Source organism: Zingiber officinale, chromosome 5A, assembly GCF_018446385.1.
Source record: "Zingiber officinale cultivar Zhangliang chromosome 5A, Zo_v1.1, whole genome shotgun sequence".
Taxonomy (NCBI): Eukaryota; Viridiplantae; Streptophyta; class Magnoliopsida; order Zingiberales; family Zingiberaceae; genus Zingiber; species Zingiber officinale.
Genome location: NC_055994.1, coordinates 107,619,727 through 107,640,420, shown reverse-complemented (window position 1 = coordinate 107,640,420; position 20,694 = coordinate 107,619,727). Strand labels below are relative to the sequence as shown.

General features: G+C 37.4%; 2 protein-coding genes across 3 annotated transcripts; one reads left to right on the top strand and one right to left on the bottom strand.

The window, feature by feature from the left end:
• Positions 1-9,706: 9,706 nt before the first annotated feature.
• Positions 9,707-12,988, top strand: LOC121981351 (zinc finger CCCH domain-containing protein 53-like). 2 transcript variants are annotated; one of them, XM_042533819.1, is made up of 9 exons: positions 9,707-10,162; positions 10,262-11,174; positions 11,245-11,397; positions 11,480-11,665; positions 11,752-11,846; positions 11,916-12,203; positions 12,278-12,368; positions 12,468-12,602; positions 12,691-12,988. In XM_042533819.1, the coding sequence occupies exons 2-9, from the start codon at positions 10,282-10,284 to the stop codon at positions 12,710-12,712; spliced, it is 1,863 nt and encodes a 620-aa protein (XP_042389753.1). In that variant the 5' UTR covers positions 9,707-10,162; positions 10,262-10,281; the 3' UTR covers positions 12,713-12,988. The 2 variants fall into 2 exon arrangements, with proteins under 2 accessions (XP_042389753.1, XP_042389752.1); XM_042533818.1 differs by having other exon boundaries at positions 9,712-10,167.
• Positions 12,989-16,241: 3,253 nt separating this feature from the next.
• LOC121979884 (metallothiol transferase FosB-like) lies at positions 16,242-17,122 on the bottom strand. Its single transcript, XM_042531865.1, has 3 exons — positions 16,950-17,122; positions 16,771-16,879; positions 16,242-16,523 (listed from the first exon to the last, which is right to left on the bottom strand). The coding sequence occupies exons 1-3, from the start codon at positions 17,120-17,122 to the stop codon at positions 16,242-16,244; spliced, it is 564 nt and encodes a 187-aa protein (XP_042387799.1).
• Between the last annotated feature and the right edge of the window lie 3,572 nt (positions 17,123-20,694).

Below are 20,694 nucleotides of genomic sequence, written 5' to 3'. Positions count from 1 at the left end.
AATTATATATTATGAGTCTTGCATATTTGTTAATAGATATGGTCATTGGTGATGTTGATACAAAGTGAAATATTAAAGACTTTAATGTTTTCAATTTTGTGTTATTCTTTGAAAATAAAAATATTTTTTTAGAAAATTAATTTTTCATGATAATATTTAACATAAGTAATGTTTCTACAAAGTGTCATAATTTTTTAAAAGTCTTAGAATTATTTATATATTTTTGAATTTTGGCCTATAATAATCAACTATTTCAAAAAAAGGAAAAAAAATCAATTGCTTGCGTTACTAGTTGAATGATGGATCGTAAGAGTCAACTGATATGTATATATTTTTTTTATTGAATTAGTTATTGAACAAGAATTCAAAAGGAACCTTTTTAATGAAAATGTTAAGGGGATATTAAAAAGAGAGGAAATAAGGAATTGAGGGGAGGTTTAAATTCAAAGTTGAACTTTTCATCTCATGTTATAGAATTTGAAACTTTTTAAAAATTTAGGAACTCTAAAATATTATTTGTGTAATGATTAAAGGGAATCATGCTTTGAGGAGAATGTCTACCTTAAAGACATGAGAAATGAAGTTAGGAATAGGAAATAGATTTCTTTAAGGGGAGAGGGACTTCCCGGATTAAAGAATGAACTTAAGACAAGAAGGAGTTTTGGAGAAAATGGAAAGTAGGAAATCTCCATTGAGATACTAGGGTACCATTGAGATACTAGTGTTGAATAGGAATGATGAAGGAGAATGGATTTTGAAGAATCATTTTAATATATGTCAAAGGGAGAGAATAAAGAATTTTAAGTTAAAAAAAAATATTTTTATTTTGGCATAAGAAGTAGGATGTTAAACTAATGAACTAACCCAACTTAAATACATTGTCAAACATTAAGAAGAGGAGATTATTGGTGCAATCAACCTCTAGTCAAGGTTGACCAAGTTCGAGTTCACTCAAGATAAAGTTTCAATGTTTAATCAATATATTTGTTGGTTGAACGAAAGTCAAGTAGGTAAAGGTTGATTAGATTAATAGTGAAGTAGTCTAAATAGATCACAGTTGACTGAATACTTAACAATTGGAAGTCCAATAGGGAGTTGGCAAGAGTGAAGACCAAGTGGGTAATGGAAGACTGGACATTTTGCATGAGACGTGAAGTCCAAGTGAGTTAAGGTTGACCGGATACTTGACAAATAGAATAAGTCATAAGTCATGAAGGATCGGATATCAAGTACGAGACAGAAAATCCTAGCAAGTCAAAGTTGACTAAATATTAGGCACAACTAAAGTCCCGATAAGGCAAGGTTGACTAGATACTAAGTAAAAAAAGTCTTAATTAATCAAGATTAATTGGATATTAGGCAAAGCAAGTCTTAGTAAATTGGCATTAAGTGAATATTAAGTAAAATGATAATTCAACCTTAATAAAGTTGAAACAGAGGTGTCAGTTGTCTGCCTTGGACTAGCAAGCAACTAATGAGTCCCTAAACCTTGAATTCAGGGTTTAAGGGAGGTTTAAGGGGGTTTATTATAAATCAATCGACTTGTGGCACTATTACAATAAATAGAATATTTTGAACTCAGTTAGGATCCTTGACTGATGTGTTAGCATTGGACTGATGGTAATAAGTAGTTGACTTTTATGGTTAAAGTTTAGTTGGAAAGAGTCATTCTAAATGTGGAACAGTCAAATTCAAAGGGAGCAATTGACTGATGGGTGCATGCAGAATTGATTGATAAATGAAAAACAACCATTACTTGAAGCTTATAATAGAGAGTTTTGTAGTGGATTTCGATGCAGTTTCTTAAGGGTTTTGAAGGAGAGTATTGTTGTGTTTTGCAATCTAAAGCATTAATAGCGAGTAAAGCAAAGATTTCATGTGTAAATTATTTACTTATATTATACTAGTTTTAATCTTTATCTTTATCTTTATCTTTATATTTTACTTGTATTTTCTTATAAGAACAGAACTTGTAAAAGGTTTCTCTACATATGAAAAGTCTCTGATAAATAGAGATATTTACTACTAGAACTCTAAGCTCTGGAATAGAAAGCATTAAGGGTTCTGAACCATATAAAAATTCCAAGTTTATGCTTGTGTTGTTCTATCTTATGTTTGATTTGTATTTATGTTGCGTATTAACTCTTTGTACATGAGCACAACGAACAAAATTGAGCAAATAGAGCAAATTGTTATGCATCTCCTCTTATAGCAACATCATCAGTCCCAACAAGGTTGTACTATGATAAATCAGAGGTATCTATCTCCAAATATGATATCATGCCAAAGTAAATAATAATAATAATAATAATTTTTTAACAGTTTCATTGGAGTGTCATAAGTTTTTTTGGACATGATAATACTAATGCTCTACTTACTTGGATGAGCGAACGAGAGAGAGAAAGGAATCAACTAAGGAAAAATATCTTCGTGTGAAAGGAAGGGTAAAGAAAAAGAAGAAAAGAGAAGAGAAAAGAATTCATAGGAAAATAAAAAAGGTAGAGAGAGAGAACAGAGGGAGAGAACATATGGAGAAGACAGTCTTGTCGCTCGCGATCATCATGAGCGGTCATGTGTGGGCACTCTTGAACCACCCGACTCTCACCATAGCCAACGGACGTGCATGGATGCCCACCACTCACGACAAACACCCTCTACTCGTGATCATCACGAGCAACCGTGAGTGGATGCTCATAAGTGCCCATGTAGGGATGCCCGCGGCTCGCAAGCGGCCATGTTGGGCCGCTTCCACAAAGTGGTCGAAAGCTTGCGTGGTTGAGGAGCCGTCAGAGGCTCACATGGTTGAGGATAAGGGCATGAGAGATGCGATGGGAAGGAAAGACGTTATGATTTTGGATGGATAAAAAATAGTTAATAAATGAATCTATGAATAGATTTATGAATTCATTCATCTATTATTTATACGAAGTATAAGTATAATAGATAAGAAGTAAAGGATAAATAATTCATCCTTCTTTATAAAATAAATAGTACAAAATATTTTCTCACAAAAAATTGACCTCAATTTTTGAATCATCCTCCTAAATAAATTGAGCATATATCAAAAGTGAAAAAATCTAATAGACCAAATCTTTTGATCTTCTACCAGTATGATGTTGCTTTGGTCAAAGCTTCGACACAAGCAACACCAAGGTAACCCAATCAGACTAGGGTAATCTTTGTTTTAAATTTTAAATTTTATTATTATTATTATTATTTAATTTTATTCCATTTTTTTGTAATTAGCTATTAAAAAGATAGAAAATTTTTTTTAAAATTTTTTTTTTTATTTTTATTAAAGTTCTTTGTAATTTTATATATTTTTTTTCTTTTTTTATTAAAACTTCAAATTAAAAATAAAAGTACGGATAAATTTAGAGGACCATCGTGATTGTAACAACATAAATATATAATAAAGTTGAGCTCTTTAAGATAAATCAGTCGGAGTGAACAATATAAAAATTTGACATAGATTTAAAATTTTAAAACTATCAATGATTAACTTTTATATGAAAGTTGTTGATGAAATAATCAAAATTTTATTTTTTTTAATTAATTTTATTAAGTTTTTCTTATTCTATAATTAGATATTAATATATATATATATATATAAGTTTTTTTATTAACTTTCTTTTATATTTTTAAAAATTTTATTTTTTATTAAAATTCTAAAATTAAAAAAAATGAATAAATTAAGAGAACCATCATAAGTTTATTGACGTAAATTTAAAAAAAAAACAAATTTTTTATGATGAGCAATGTTTTTTTTTTAATGAAAGTCATATTCGATCGGTTGGATTTAAATAAGAAAAGTTACTTTTTTATTTTAATCTAGAATTTAAATATAGATGAAAAAAAATAGTTTAAGAAAAATATATATCCTTTAATGAAAACTAAAGTTCAGTTTAATCACTCTTTGATAATTCTAAAAGCTTGGTACATCATCTGGTACGCTTATGTTGAGCAGTGGGCCAACAACCTTGAAGCCATTCTTCTCCCTCTTCACAGTTCTAAACAATAATGGACGCTAGCTATGGCAAAACAAAAAAAACAGACTCAGTCTTCCTCTGAGCTTGATTAAATCCCAATCCCTTTATTTCTCTTCATCATGAGGCCGACAATGAAAGAAGGGGAATCAACTTTTTATTTCATTGATAACTCATTGCATCTCTGAATTAAGCTGAGGATGTGTTAATGACTGAATTTCAATAATGAAATTATATGTCTGAAGATGTGCTAGCAAGGAAAAGGAAAGGGAAGTCATCTGTGGAGCCGGTGATGAGAGAAGCTACGGATGAGTGAAATCCTCTTTTATTTCATTGATAACTCATTGCATCTCTGGATTAAGCTGAGCATGTATTAATGACTGAATTTCAATAATGGAATTATCTGTTTGAAGATGTGAAAGAAAAGGAATCTCTACCAAGGAAAAGGAAAGGGAAGTCTATCATTGTGGCGAGTGAGGTGTCACCAATCAACCTCAATCTCCCGCAAATCTACATCTCAGAAGACAGACAGACACTTGCTAGCTGTTGTCTCTCTTGGGAGATGGGACGAGGTTTCTCTGCGTACGCATCCAACTTTTTCTTTTAACCTTTTGAATGTTTAATTAGTTTCATTATGTTTAATTATCTTTGTCTCTACGATGATTTAATTAATGTCTAATTGAAGCATCTTGAATTTGGAGGAATTAATTGGTTGAGATCGAGAAACTTGTCATTTTAAATGAAGGAACCAAGAATCTACCAATATAGTATCATAATCTATATGAATACAAAATAGATTCATGCGACACCATCTAATTTTATCGAGAATACAGCCACATAAACTTAAAGCGAACAAGAATAGAACCTGATTACAATAAAATCAATAGCATAGTATTCAAATATCTCAAACCCATTAATACAGCAATATTGAACTTTGAAAATCAATATCAAAATATTACTGAACCTTCCATATCAAGACCATATTCTAATTTCTTGAACCACATTTTCTTGCCCTAATCCAATGCTATAATATTTTTGCATTACCCTTGAATCTCATTATGCTCTAAAGCCTCAACTTCATGGCCTTCTTATCTGTGCAAAGTCTTTTTAAAAAAATCAATCCGTGTCAATTGATACAAAGACATAAGTTTATGTAGGATGCTCAAAACCAGGGTTGAGCACAATCCTTACCTTCTTTAAACTCTCCTCTTTCATTCCATGCCTAATTTTAGTATCTCAAATCCTCTAGGCTCTTTAATGTATTTCAGCCAAAATTCATTGATGGTCTTAGTCAACTATGGATTCAATCTAAGTCTCGTAGATGTCTGCGTTGCTTTTGAGTCTCATCATGTCCTAAAACCTTAGCTTCATGACTTTCTTTTCTACATAGAATTCGCTTGCAAAAATTCAACCTATGTGTCAATTGGCATAGAGTCATAACTTTATATAGAAGGCTCAGAAGTAATGTTGCACATCATCTCTATGTTCTCCCCTCTTCCATTCCATGTCTAGGTTTTAGTATTTCAAATCCTCTAGGTCTATCAATGAGTTTCGGTCAAATCATATTAATAGTCTTAGTCAGCTTTGATTGGACTCAATCCGAGTCTAAAAGGTTTTTGTATTGCCACAAGTCCCACCATGTTCTAAAGCCTCAACTTCATCGCCTTTTTATCTATCCAAAGCGTGTTTACAAAAAAATTAACTTCTGAGTCAATTGGCACATAACCATAACTTCATGTAAGAGACTTAGAAGTAGGGTTACATGTTGGTACCCCAACGTTGTTTTGATGTAATTAAATAAGTTAAATTAGGTCATGTTTGTGTTTAACCCTGTGTCTAAGCGTGCAGGAACTTAGGAGCACAGGAAGTCGAGCAAAAGACGCAGCTAACGAGAAGGACAGCACGGAAGAGAGCCGACGGGCTCAGTGCATCTAAGGGACGAGGTGCTATGGAAGAGTACATGGGCGGACGAGAAGGAGGCGCGTGGCGTTTCCAGGGACGAGAAGCCGGAGCGAAAGCTTGCTCGAGGAAAAGGCCAGAAGTTGGATTCGGGTGAGCCCCTATTCCGAATGACCGAAATCACCCAAGTGAGCGGAGTCTGAGTGGAAGACCCGGACCGAAGCAAGCGGAAGGCTCGGACTAGAAAAAGTCAACGAGGTTGACTTTCCTGGTCTGGGCACCCGGACTCAGTCCGAGTGCCCGGAACAAAGTTTTATCCGGATCATGTTTGACCGCGATCCATTGCAAAGGGGATAAAACTTTATCCCCCTCCAGGCACGTAGAACCCTTCTAGGTGCCCCGACCAAGTCTATAAATATAACCTTGGTCCCAGAAGCTAAACACAACAAACATTATTGCAACAACACTTGTACGCTTCCAGTTTTCCGTTTAGCTTCTTATTTTCTGTGCGTTCATTGCTGTAAGAGGCTTCTCCACCTGAAGGAGATTCTTAGTACGATTCAACTTCCTTAGATTAACAACCTTTTCGGTTGTAACCAAGTAAATCTGTGAGTCTCGTCTTTTCAATTTATTATTCATTTTTATGCAAGTATTTGTTTAAGTTATAAGCCGAAAAAGGTATTTTTTTTGTGTTTAATTTGTGCAGGGGCTATTCACCACCCTCTAGCCGGCCGCCGGCGATCCTAACATTACACACCATCTCTAGATTCTCTACACTCCCCTCTTCCACTTCATACCCATATTTTAGTATTTCAAATTGTCTAAGTCCATTAATAAATTTCGACTAAAATTCATTAATGACCTTAACCGATTCTAGTGGCACTAAAACCAAGTCTAATAGGTTTTTGTGTTGCCCCCGAGTCCCACTATGCTTAATTTCATGACCTTCTTATCTATACAAAACTTGTTTATAAAAATTCCAGTTGTGCGCCAATTAACATAGAACCATAATTTCTTGTAAGAGGATCAAAAGTAGAGTTGGACACCCTCTCCCGTTTCTCTATATTTTCCTCTTCCACTTCCACCCAAGTTTCAATTCTTCAAATCCTCTAGGCTCATTAATAAATTTCAGTAAAACTCATTGATGATTTTATTATCTGGATTAGACTCAATCCAAGTTTAGTATATTTCTACATTGCCCCCGAGTCTCACCATCCCTGAAGTCTCAACTTTATGTCCTTCTCATCTATGCAAAATCTGCTTATAAAAATTCAACATGTGTACCAATTGGCATAGAATAATAACTTCAGGTAGGAGACTCAAAAATAGTGTTGTGCATCATCTTTACCTTCTCCTCTCTTCCACTCCATACCTAGATTTCAGTAATTCAAATCCTCTAAGTCTATCAATGAATTTCAATCAAAACTCATTGATGACTTTAATTAACTCTGATTAGATCCAATTCAAGTTTAGGATGTTTTTGTATTGCACTTGAGTCTCATTATATCTTAAAGCCTCAGCTACATGACCTTCTTATATGTGCAGAGTCTATTTAATTCAGTTTGTGCATCAAATAACACAAAGTCATAACTTCATATAAAACACTTAGAAGTAGAGTTGTACATCGTTTATAGATTCTCTACACTACCTTCTTCCACTCCATGCCCAAGTTTTAATATTCCAAATCTTTTAGATTTATCATTGAGTTTCAATTAAAATTCATTGATGACCTTAGTTAGCTCTAATTAGATCCAATTAAATCTAGGAGGTTTATGCATTACCCATGAGTCTCATCCTATCTTAAAGCCTTAGCTCATGGCTTTTTTATCAGTGCAGAGTCTATTTATAAAAATTAATTCAATGTGTCAATTGGCACAAGTCATAACTTCGTGTAAAAGACTGATTTTCAAAGTTTAGCACCACTGTATTGTTGGGTTCAAGAACTTAAAATATCATGGTGTTGATTTTGAAAGTTCAATACCACCTGATGCTAGTTTTTAAAATTTAGCACTAATGTGTTACTGAGTTCAAGAAATTCTATGGTGCTGATATGAAGGTTCAACATCATTTTGGTATGGATTTTCAAAGTTCAACACGATTGTGTTACTGGATTCGAGAAATTAGAGCACTGTGGTGTTGATTTTAAAAGTTCATTATTACTTAGGTGGTGGTTTTCAAAAGTTCAATTCGGTTCAAGTAATAAAAGTACTGTAGTGCTGATTTTAAAATTTTTAATATCATTTTGATACTATTTTCAAGCACTAGTGTATTGTTGAGTTCAAGAAATTAAAATACAATGATGTTAATTTTGAAGGATTAACTTTATTTTAGCATTGATGTTCAATGGTAGGTTATATGAAAGTAAATAAATCATAGAATTAGTTTATAGCCAACAGTCAAGTTGACTAGGTGTAGATGAGGTTTTTTTTTCTAAGGCATGCATCAAAATTGATCTTTTACTTCATTATAATAAGTGTGTCACCCTCTAACCAACTTAGAATCTCTTGAGGTATTTAATATTGATGTTCAAAGTTCATCATTACTCATCATCACGTTGCATGTGTAATATAATACATAAATACACATAAATTATATAAAATAAATATTTAGTGTCAAACAATTAAAGAACATTATTCAATGTTGGTATGATTTATTGGAGAGAGAGAGAAAAGGAGAGAACGATGAAAAACAGATGAAAATTGAGACGACAAAAAGAAACAATACAGATAATATAAATTAGATTATACATATGTTATTTAAGAAAGATAAAAAATTGAAATTATTAATAAATTTTAAAATTAATTTTAATGTAAAAAAATATTAATATAATTTAATGTTGGACTTCACAGTATCAATTGAGGTTATGCGTCCCAATTCTTAATTAGTCGCATGTTACAGAATTTGAAAAACTAAAATACTATTGTTATTTTGAAAGTTCAATATCATTTTACTCATATATTTGACTTATAGACGGAAGAAAAAACTAGTATTAAAATTAAGTACGTCCTTATGATGAATCTTTTGAAAATTTCAGAATTTTGAATCTGTCCTCTTTGAAAACGCAACATAGACAAAATAACATCAAGTATCTTCTGGGATACTTCACTCGAGGTTAAATCTTAGTTTTAGAATTGACATTTACACGTGCACCTGGCGCACGAGTTGTGCTGCATGAGGCTTCAAACCCTCAGCGCCGCTCGTGAACATAGATGCCTTTGTAAATTAAAGCTGGCTCCGCTAAGAGACGTCGACACAGCGTGGTGGTGGAGGTGGTCATGCTGACTGCTCGCCAGACCCCTCCATGTGAAGCCTCCCCGTCCCCGAACTCGTCATCATGCGAAACCAATTAAAGCAGAAAGAGATCGACTAAAGAGCCGAGGAAAGCTCCAAAACCTTACGCTCATTTCAGCAGCAGCAGCGAGCCGTAAGCAATGACAGGCATCCAAGGGAAAGAGAGAAGTATAAAAACAAAGTGTTCACGCCGCTAAAGCCCTAGTAACAGCTGCTGCACGTTCCGACAAAGAAGGTCGCCCTACATTATTAAAAGAGCTATGACAAAGCAGGAACAGTGGCGGCAGTGCCTGACCTCTGCATGGGTTTTGTGTCGCATGATGCCCGAATCAAAATATCGTTGATTCACCATCGCCAACCACCGTGATCATCTCACCGGAGCTTTCGATGCTGCTGATTAACTGCTCGTTTTTATCTCTCGCGCGCGCTGATTATAATAAATAAAACTGGCGTTCGCCAGTTGCCTGGCACCACGAAAGCCGCAATAAAGTTTGACCACAGAGGCCAGCCAGGGCGAGTGAGTGAGAGCGACTGTGGAGGCCAGAGACCCAAATGATGGCTTAGGCAGCGCACAGAGAGAATCTCCGAGCCAGAGGAGGGAAATAAAGATGAGATCGACAGAGATTTTCAGGTGGTAGAGGCCAAAGCCAGAGGGGCCCAGAGAGGGAAAGGGAACGTGCTGTCGTGCTCCTGTATTTCAGTAGATCCAGATCTCTATCTCTATCTCTCTCTCCTCTCTCTGTCTCTTATCACTTTGGCTATCCATACCCACCGTCTCTGTTCTGTTCAGTACTGTTCTGTTCTCAATTAAAAAGCAGAGAAGAGCTGAAGAGGGAGCAGGAGGGAGTAGACTATTTTGTAGGGGAATCAACGCCGAGATTACACTGTGACCGGAGACGGGGCACGGTGGCGTGGTTGCCGGAGAGTTTGCTGCATTAATGGTCAACTGAGTTCCCAATCGTTTTACTTCACTGATAGCATTCTTGGTGAGGTTAGAGTCTCTCTCTCTCTTCCTTCTCATAAATACTTGCTTCTGCTTTACTGCTTCGTTTCGTCTTCTGATGAAAGCGTGATTGGAAGGGCAGCGAAGAGGGGGAGTCGTAACATGGACGTGTACGAGGCGACGCGGGTGGTGTTGGCGAGGATACAAAGCGTGGACGCGGAGAACGCGGCCAAGATCATGGGCTACGTCTTGATCCAGGAGCAGGGCGACAAGGAGATGATCCGCCTCGCCTTCGGCCCCGACGTCCTGCTCCACTCCGTCATCCTCAAGGCCCGCGGCGACCTTGGACTCGCCGGCCCGTCGCTCCCTTCCTCTGCTCCTCCCCTCTTTAGTCTTAGCGCTCGCCGGAACTCCTCTCGCTTCTCCTCTCTCGCCGGGGCCTCCTCCCCTACTTCTTTCTCACCGTCGCCCACCTTCTCCCGCTCCAGTGGAGGCCCCGACGAACTACTCAGCCCTGAAGGCGGCGCCACCGCTGGTGATCCCATCGTTGATGAGTTTCAGCTTCAAGACCATCTCTCCTTCCTGGACGATCCGGCTACCGGCGACCACTCCGTACGAGTTGACCAAAAATCTACCGTCTCCGGTGATCTCTTTTGCCCTGATGTGTCGTGTCGTAGCACTAGTGGCGACGTAGACGGGGTACCGTTTCCTTACAGGGTAGGATGGGGGATCAACGGAAACCACCACCGCCGGAGCTGGTCTGCTGCCGATCTCCCTCTCCGTTCTGACGGGGCTGCTGGGGGATTCGCTTGGAAGCCGTGCTTATATTACTCCAGAGGATACTGCAAAGAAGGCTCCGCCTGCCGCTTCCTACACGGCCTACCGGAGGAGACCGCCATTGCGGCCGCCCAAAGCCAGCGGATCAGCGCCACGTCGCAGCTGATGGCGTCAGCCTTTCCCTACTCGCCGCTAGGTTCCCTGCCGTCTTCTCCATGGTCAACGGCGACCAAATCACTTGACTTCTTACTCCAGCAGCACCAAAATGAAAGCCAAAGGCAAAGCATCTACTTTCTTCAGTCTGCAATTTGACAATGAACTAAATGTCCCCATCGTCCCTCTCAACAGGGCCGAAGCAGCGGCGGCGGCGGCAGCTTTGTTGCGAATAAAGATGGAAAGAAGCGACTTAGCAGCGATGGTGAATCCAGGTTCAAGGCAGATCTATCTGACGTTCCCCTCCGACAGCACTTTCACCGAAGAAGACGTCTCTAACTACTTCAGGTTTGTTTCTAATCAGATCTTTGCTTATTCTTGGAGCTTTCCCATCCAATCTCTGTTTCAATCTTTGTTCTCGGAATCGTAGCATCTATGGGCCGGTGCAGGACGTGAGGATCCCATTTCAGCAAAAGAGAATGTTCGGCTTCGTCACCTTCATCTACCCGGAGACAGTGAATCTGATCTTGGCCAAAGGGAATCCTCATTTCGTCTGCGATGCTCGAGTTCTGGTCAAACCTTACAAGGAGAAGGGCAAGGTCCTCGACAAGTGCAGGCACTCTTCCTCCCTCATCTCTATCGATCATAAATGCGGCAAGCTTACGACAATGCTGCATGCTCACGCTCTGATAATTCATGCAGGAAGCAACAACAGAGTGAAAGGGGCTATTTCTCCGGCTGCGCGACTCCCACCGGCATCGAATCTAGAGGAGATCCTTATGACCTTCAGCAGCTCGGTTAGTTTCTGGTCGGTCGGTTCTCCTCGTTTTAAACTCAGAGTTAACTGAAATTTGATCTTGATGAAGTGGTAGGAGCTCGGATGCTGTACAACAATGGTGGCCAGGAGCTGCTGCGCAGGAAGCTGGAGGAGCGGCAGCAATCCTTTGAATTGCAGCGGGTGATCGAGCTGCAAGCAAGAAGGCTAATGAATCTTCAACTTCTCGACCTCAAGAAACGTAGCCTTTCCTCCTCCGCACCAGCCTCGATCAACTCTCCGAACGGCTCAGCTCCTCCGTTTATCACGATACCGACAGCTGATTCAAACGGCAATGGCAGCTACAGCAGCAGCAGCCAAGAACACTCTCCAATTGGAGGTGACCCATATTTGAAGAAACATCATAGATTCTTCCTGTCTTTGTTCAGAATGTAACTGCTGTTTGCATTTTAGGTGCGGAGCAGATGTTGAACGCCTCTAATTCTGTGGCTGGCCAAACAGGATCTATTGCCTACCCCAGTCAAGATAGCGGTTTCCATGAAAGGTAGAAAAAAAAACAAAAAGATTACCAATTTGTTCTTTCAATGTTGTTGCGAGCATTTGTTTCAATCTCATAATCGTTGCGAGTGAACCATTGAAATAGCATGGAGAACAATTTGCCCGAGAGCCCCTTCACATCGCCGACCAAGTCATCAATCGCCGCCGTCCACGCCGTGGATCCCTTCACGGCCGTCACCGACATGACCGCCTACAAGTCATGTTTCATCCCAACGCCAAGGTAAAACAATAAATTTAAGAACCTCATGAATCTGATATCCTGCAATAGTAGTTCAAACATGATCGTTAACTTCTGGTCTGTCCTCCAGTCCTGGAGCCATCGGAATGTAGCAATTGCTCTTTGGCAGCTGAGGAGCTTGGGAAGGAGCAAGCTGTACCTATCATTAGTTACTAGTCTACTAAATACTACTACCAAACCCTAATAGCTACCACTACTAGCTATAGCTGCTTATGATCAGAGTCTTACAAACAAGCAAACAGAAGAGAACAGGATAGTTCGGCCTGAAAAGAAACGCAGGAGTCTGTTTTTTTTTTTTTTGTTGCTTTCTGTCATCTTTAGTTGTGACGAACAAAGAGAGAAGGAAATGGTAAATAGCTTGATCATCATTTCTTTCTTCTGCACAGTGGTTTATGGTTGCATTTCAGCTGCACAGTGTTTCTTTGTGAAATGGAGCTACTTCAGATTCCCTTTTTAAGGAAAAGAAAAAGGGTAAAGGATTCCTTAGTCAGACTTCAGACTGTCGCGCAATCTTGAAACAAGATTAATCAGATTTTGATTTTGATTTTGAAAAAATAAGTAAAAGACGTTATACTTTCAAAAAAAATAAAAAAAAGGAAGAGAAGGATTTGCAGAATTAATAAACGGCTTGCAAATTGAATATTATCATTACCCTGTTTGCTCAGAAAGGCGAGCCCTTTTGTGTTGTATTGTCACGTGGAAGACAAAGATTGCGAATTTACGGCATACTGTCGATGGTGTGTGTTCAGTTGATTTGTCGAACAGTGTTTCTCGATCTATCTGTCTATAAATAACCGTGAGATCGATTGTGCGAGGTAAATTTTACTTTTTGTGACAAAGTGTTCCAATTGCCTTGCATTATTTACTTTCTAAAGTCAAATCAACCTCAATTCATCTTTAAATGTTGTAAAGGTGTATTTATTTTTCATTTTATCTTATCTTTTACTTTTTTACTATTTTTGGATCCATTGTTATTCTAGAATTGATAATAATCATGATGATTCGATGTTTACTTTTATTTGATTGAATTATGTTAAATTTTAGTAATAATGTTATATGTTTACCGAGGCTTCCTTCTACTGATTATGAGATGAATACTATCTCTCAATATCATTGGAAAACTATAAATATATTTGGAAAATATTATCACTTATAGTTATTCTTCCTTGCTTTAGCTTCATATTAGCATTTTGTTGGGAATTAATCCTGCTGAAGCTGACCTTAAAGGTATTCTGTTCTAGAGCATCCTTTGGTACTGACCTTTGGTCGACGCAGTAGGTTGTAGCTCCAGTATCTAGTATCGCCTTTAGGAGGAATTTTGGAATCCCTGGGATCTCAATTTCTACCGTCAGATTATACAACATATTCTTTACTAACCTTGGACTTGGAGCTGTTGCTACGGTCTTGGTAATTGTTGTTTCGAGAAGCATATTTGCAGTTTCCTCCTCCTCTTCTTCTTCTAAGGCTTGGAATTCTGCCCTTAAGTCCTTTTCCAATAGCAATTCTTCAAACTATTTTTTATAATATGTTACTTCCTTTTGCAAGCGTTCTATTTCTTCTTCGCACTACGTAATATAATATCTTTGTTTATGTATAAGATTTTATGGAAAGAAGGGAGTTGGAGGGGATGGTGCTACTGGTACTTCTTTGTTGGCATAATATGGTCCACATAAATTGCATGTCGTTATAGAACACTCGGGGCAATGTATTCTTGCCCTTTGAAGAGTAGCCCTCCTACAACAGGTACATGTTGTAGATTGTGGGGGTAGTATCTTCTCATTTAACTTCCAATTATGGAGGCAGCTTGACTGTTGATCAGAGACTTTTATCTGTGGCCTGTAACCACCATCTACTTATCCCGACATATATATATAGAATTAAGGTGAAGGGTTTGAATAGACTTGTTTAAGTCTTCCATATCTTCTCCTTCAAATATGCTATATATAGCACCACTCTGGTTTTCTCCTTCTTAGACAGATAGGATATCACAATCTTCTGATATGTCCAATTGCTCAAATATTGCTACTCTTTTGATATTTCTCTTCTCATTGGGGCATTCTCAAGCAAAATGTCTCTCTTGTCCGCATAGGTAACATTTACATTTTTTATTTCTGATCAAGTACTTTCTCTTCTCGATTCTTGCATGTGTGTCATGTGGCTTTCCTTTGAATGTTTTTGATTGCCTTAGTCCTAACCTTTTTTGTCCTTGATTTTTATAGTAGCCAGGTATGGGTATTTGACTACAAAAATAAAGATTTTTTAGTGACCTTTTGAAAGTTGCATCCTTGTATTCTTGCTCTAAGAATTTATGTGCGAAAATGACTCTGGGGAACACTCCCACTGTTAAGTCAGGATATTTTTCATCAAATGCCCTTTTAATTCGATTGCCTAGGTCTCCTGGCATTTTGAACCAGAATTTTTCATAGAGCTCTGGTCCAGCATAGAGTCTTCCTATTTTGGCGACTAATCTCATGTAGTCATTTTGCATTGGATAATGTTTTTTGCATTATCACAAGAAAGCTTTTCAAGATCTCTGTATGCAGTGTCCTAGATAATAATGGATCCTTGGGCTGGATCTTCGATAAAAAATACTCTTCTTATTTGGGATAGGATATTCTGTGTCCCTTCCCTTCCTTCTCCAGTTTGGGTGAGAGCCTTTGCTCTTGGATAACAAATAAGGCTCCACTGTGCTGTTGGGCCGATGATAGTGTCCATAACTCAAATAATAATGGATCCTTGGGCTGGATCTTCGATAAAAAATACTCTTCTTATTTGGGATAGGACATTCTGTGTCCCTTCCCTTCCTTCTCCAGTTTGGGTGAGAGCCTTTGCTCTGGGATAACAAATAAGGCTCCACTTTGCTGTTGGGCTGAGGATATCCTAGTGGTTCCATTGCCACATCTCGAGGAGGTAGATATGGTGACTGAGTCAGGAGAATAATATAAGTCATGCTAGTATATGAGTTAATTTAATTCAACATAATCCGACACTCATGCACAAGAGAATCACTTCCTTTATATTTGTCCATATTACTTAATGTATGTGAATCAATATAAATTAATAAATATGTCCTTTAAATTTTTAATATGGGACTAAAGTCTTATATACAATAGAGTTTCTTTCCTTTCCACATTTTCTCCATTCACATATCTCCAACAATATGTACCAAATTTTACAACCCTATTAATTTTGAGATAGATGATCTGATCCCATATTTCACCCATCAAATAAATTTAAGAAGCCCGATAATTTTTAACATAGCGCACCAGCTTCAAGAATAATTCAATCATATCTGGCATGAAAATAAAATCCTGATTATTTGAAAAATACATTTTATCTTTTATCACCACATTAAGCCCAGGCCAATCCAAAATCTTGGAAACTTGAGATCGATACAATATTCGATGGATTTGTTTTTGGCCACCATCAATTCCAGCACAGAATAATATCGAACAAACATTTGATCAATCTATGCAGCAACACTCAAGCAATCAGTCATTCTCTAAATACACCATTATTATTTTTTCCAATAATACATGCATATATTCTTTCCACGATTATAATTAACGTACAAACAATATTATATATACCACTCGATAACATTTCATTTATTTTTTCCAGTTAAACAATTGTTGTTTTTGCCTGAGGAAAACACTTTATGCATGGCATCAGTGACAAATGGCTTGTGAGTGCATCATCCGACCTTTGGCAGTCCGTCGCAGGATCGCCGGCGGCGAGCGGAATCACCGGAAGTCGGTCACAGTTGCAAACCTCGATCATAAACCCATCGGGGTCATGGAAGAACAGCTGGTCCACGTGGACTCCTCCCTCCTCCACTCGGCTCTGTACGTACGATATGCCCATCTCCTTGAGCCTCTTCTCCACCAACGCCATGCTCTCACACTGCAAATTTACTACTCAAACAATAAAAAAAACAACTTGAATTGAAAGCTAGAAAACATTTTTTTAAATTCTACCAAATTCAAACTCTTAAAAAATAAATCAAAACAAATTTGAACAACTGTTTTAAGTACTTTATCAAATAAGTTCGAACGACCTAAAGTTTAACTTGTCTTAGCTCGATCGAAACCCTACTTCCCATCGCCATCGTTAACAAATATATCATTTTTGTTTGTTTGCAGTTCTGTACCTGGAAGGAGATATGGCTGTCTTTGGGATTGATTTCTCCCTTCGCTGCTGGCAAATCACTCGGATTCTCCGACTGTATCAAGTGAATTCCAACCCCGTAGTTGAACAACCTGCAGATCAACGAGTGATGGAATCAAATACTGTAAATTAAATAAACCTCATGCGCGCGCGCGCACACACCATGCGCCGTCGAAACTGAAGGAGCTGGGCCTTCTGATGGGGACGAAGCCGAGCACGTTTTGGAAGAAATGGAGAGAGGACTCGACCGATTTGCAGAGGATGGAGATGTGGTTCAGGGAAGTCAACGGCAATGCATCACCCGCCTTCTGCTTCTCCAACATCTTCTTCACCATTAATAATTTCTCGGCTATATATTAATTTTCCTTTCGACTGCGAGAAAGAAGGAGAGGCTTTGATATGTATATATATAAGTCGAAATCGAATTGAATATTATAGGTCGATGAGCTGTTTGCAGTGTACAATGAAGGAATCATGTAGATGTGCACATATATTTATCAGTAACGTGGAACGCATGATAAAGCTAGCTTCCATGCATGTCATGTATACCTGTAAGCAATTTGGCATTGAATTGAAAGATTGGTTTTGATCAGTTGTCGAGTTATTTATTCGTATAAGGTCAGCTCTTGATCGAAGATGTATGTATATCTTCGCGTCCGGAGAAATTTAATGACAGTTTAGTTTCTCCTGCCAGACGATAACTCGTATGTTCTCATGTGCTTCATGATTCCTTGTATACATTTCATTCGATATTCTACGAGTTCTCGCACCCAAACACGCCCTCCACACTTTCTTAATTAAACTAAAAAAAATGGTTAAAAAGAATCTAAAGATTGGCCTCTAAATTTATACGAATCCCAAAGAAAAACCGCATCGTTCCCACTGTCGCATTCAAGCAAGCGACCCCAAAGCCCACAAATCAGTCTTAGCAGCAGTTCATGAACTCCACGCCAGGAATTAAATTGGTGTTGATTCTTTGAGTATGCGCTCGTATAGATCCATTTTTGTTCTTAGCAAAACATCGTCTGGATCAGATCCACCTCAGAATTGTTGGAAGGAAAAGAATGTTTTGTTCTTGAATCGATCTCGAGGGATTCTCGTGTAGATGCAACTGTTAATAAATTGATGGAATTAAATCTCGAGTCCATGCTTGTGGTGCTGTTATAGTTCAAGTTCGAAATGGAGCGGCCTAAGTGTCAAAATCAAGCATGTGATTCTAGCTAGCTAGGTCATCTAAACCAGTTATGAAAGGTTTAAAGGGTCGTTTTGATCAAAAGTTAAAGGGTTATTCTTTAGATGAATTGCCTTTTAATGCGCTTGATGATGATAAAAAAAATAAAAGCTTACATTTTTTTTTAAAAGAAAAATGTTTTTTTTTAAAAAAAAAAACTAAAAGGATGCTGATCTCAAAGGAAAAAAAATAGAAATGTTATGGAATATTGAGAGAGAATTTTGGAGAGAAAAATCTATGGATGAATTTTATGTTTCAAAATCTAAGTAGAGCATACTTGGTGTGTGTATTGTTAGATTATATAATTTATATTATATAATCTATTAGAATTATTTGTTTATAGCCTTAAGGTAATTTAATCTTTTATCTTTTCAGTTTAAGGTTTAGATTTTTTTTATAATTAACTATATAAAGGTCTTCTACTCTTTATTTCTTAATCAATTTTGGATTTAATAATATGCTTAATTTTTCCTTCTCTTAATTTCTACATGGTATCAGAGTCATGTTCTCCTTTTCTGACCTAGTTTTTCTTCTGTTCCATTTGATCTTATCCATTTTGATGTGTGGGGACCCTCTCCTATTCCTACAAAAGGAGGTTCAAGGTATTATGTTTCCTTTATTGATGATTGCATTCGTTACTCTTGGGGCTATCTTATGAAATACAGATTTGATTATCTTACAATTTTCAATAACTTTAGAGCTCTTGTGAAATCTCAACATTCTAGTATCATAAAGTGTTTTCATTGTGATTTGGGGGGTGAATACACTTCGAATCAATTTTCACATTTACTTGCTTCTGATGGTATTATTCATCAAACCTCATGTGCAGATACTCCTGAACAAAATAGCGTGGCTGAACGAAAACATAGACATCTTGTCGAAACAACCTGTTCGTTTTTATTGTCTGTCAGTGTTCCTAGTGCCTTTTGGGAGAAAGCAATCCTTACTGCTGCTCATGTCATTAATAGAATTCCAACATCACACAATTCAGGTTTGTCGCATTTTGAAAATTGTATAGGTATGTTCTTGTCTATTCCTCTTTGCATGTTTTTGGTTATATTTGCTTTGTCCTTCGTCCACATGCAGAGCGTAATAAGTTAGCCTCTCGATCTGCTCTTTGTGCCTTTTTGGGTTATGGTGTTAGTCAAAAAAGATATCGTTGTTTTGATCCTGTTAGTCAAAAATTATATGTCTCTCATTATGTTGTGCTTCTTGAACATATTCCATTCTTGAGTGCCCCGAAGATACCTGAGAATATAATGAATAGCAGCCCAATGAACTGTAGTTGGTGCAGTGATAAATTGACTAACCCATGTATAACTCTGATGCAAAGCAGTTAGTTCCTCAACCATAGCACTCTGTCAAAGTGGGTTACAAACAGATTCTCTATAAGATACGGACTCAAAAAGACAATGAATAGATGCAACAAATGAAGCAAAAGAATGAGAATAACAAGAGTAAGCAAAATCTGGTAATTTAATATACTTACGAACACGAGTGGATTGACGACGGCAAAGGATCATCCGTAATCTCAGGAGATGATTGGGTGGTGGCAGAAGAAGGAGAATGTGGAGCGGATATCTCGGGAACCAAAGTACCAGATTCAATTGAGCTACCAGTAGGAGCTATGGGTAAAGCTTCCTCAGTGTCGATATTGAAAGGATCAATGTAAAGTATATCTGACTTTGTCATATTACGCGAACTAGAAGGAATAGAAAAGAATAGAATATGTTCAAGAAATATACAACATGACGAGAGACATGCAATTTTTGTGTCTTTCTGAGTTATGGTGTTAGTCAAAAAGGATATCGTTGTTTTGATCCTGTTAGTCAAAAATTGTATGTCTCTCGTCATGTTGTGTTTCTTGAACATATTCCATTCTTTTCTATTCCTGCTAGTTCGCATAATATGACAAAGTCAGATCTACTTTGCATTAATCCTTTTAATATCGACACTAAGGAAACTTCACCCACAGCTCCTACTGGTAGCTCAACTGAATCTAGTACTTTGGTTCCCGAGATATCCGCTCCATATGCTCCTCCTTCTGTCATCGCCCAATCATCTCTTGAGATTGCAAATGATCTTTCTCTCCACCGTCGTCAATCCACTCGTGTTCGTAAGTCTACTAAACTATCAAATTTTGCTTACTCTTGTTATTCTCATTCTTTTGCTTCATTTGTTGCATCTATTCATTGTCTTTCTGAACCTGTATCCTATAGAGAAGCTGTTTGTAACCCACTTTGGCAGAGTGCTATGGCTGAGTAACTAACTGCTTTGCATCAGAATCATACATGGGATTTTGTCTCATTGCCACCAGGAAAACATATCATTGGTTCTCGTTGGGCATATAAGATCAAAATTAAATCTGATGGATCTATCGAACGATACAAAGCTCGTCTTGTTGCTAAAAGTTATTCTCAGGAGTATGACATGGATTATGAGGAAACATTTGCTCCTGTTGCAAAAATGACAACTGTTCGTACTCTGATTGTTGTTGCTTTTGTTTGTTGATGGAGAATATCTCAGATGGATGTCAAGAATGTATTTCTAAATGATGATCTTTATGAAAAAATTTATATGACATCTCCTCCTGATATAGCAACTATCATTTCATAATTGTTATAGTTATATCGATTATAATTTTATAGTTGTTATAATATAAATATAAATATTATA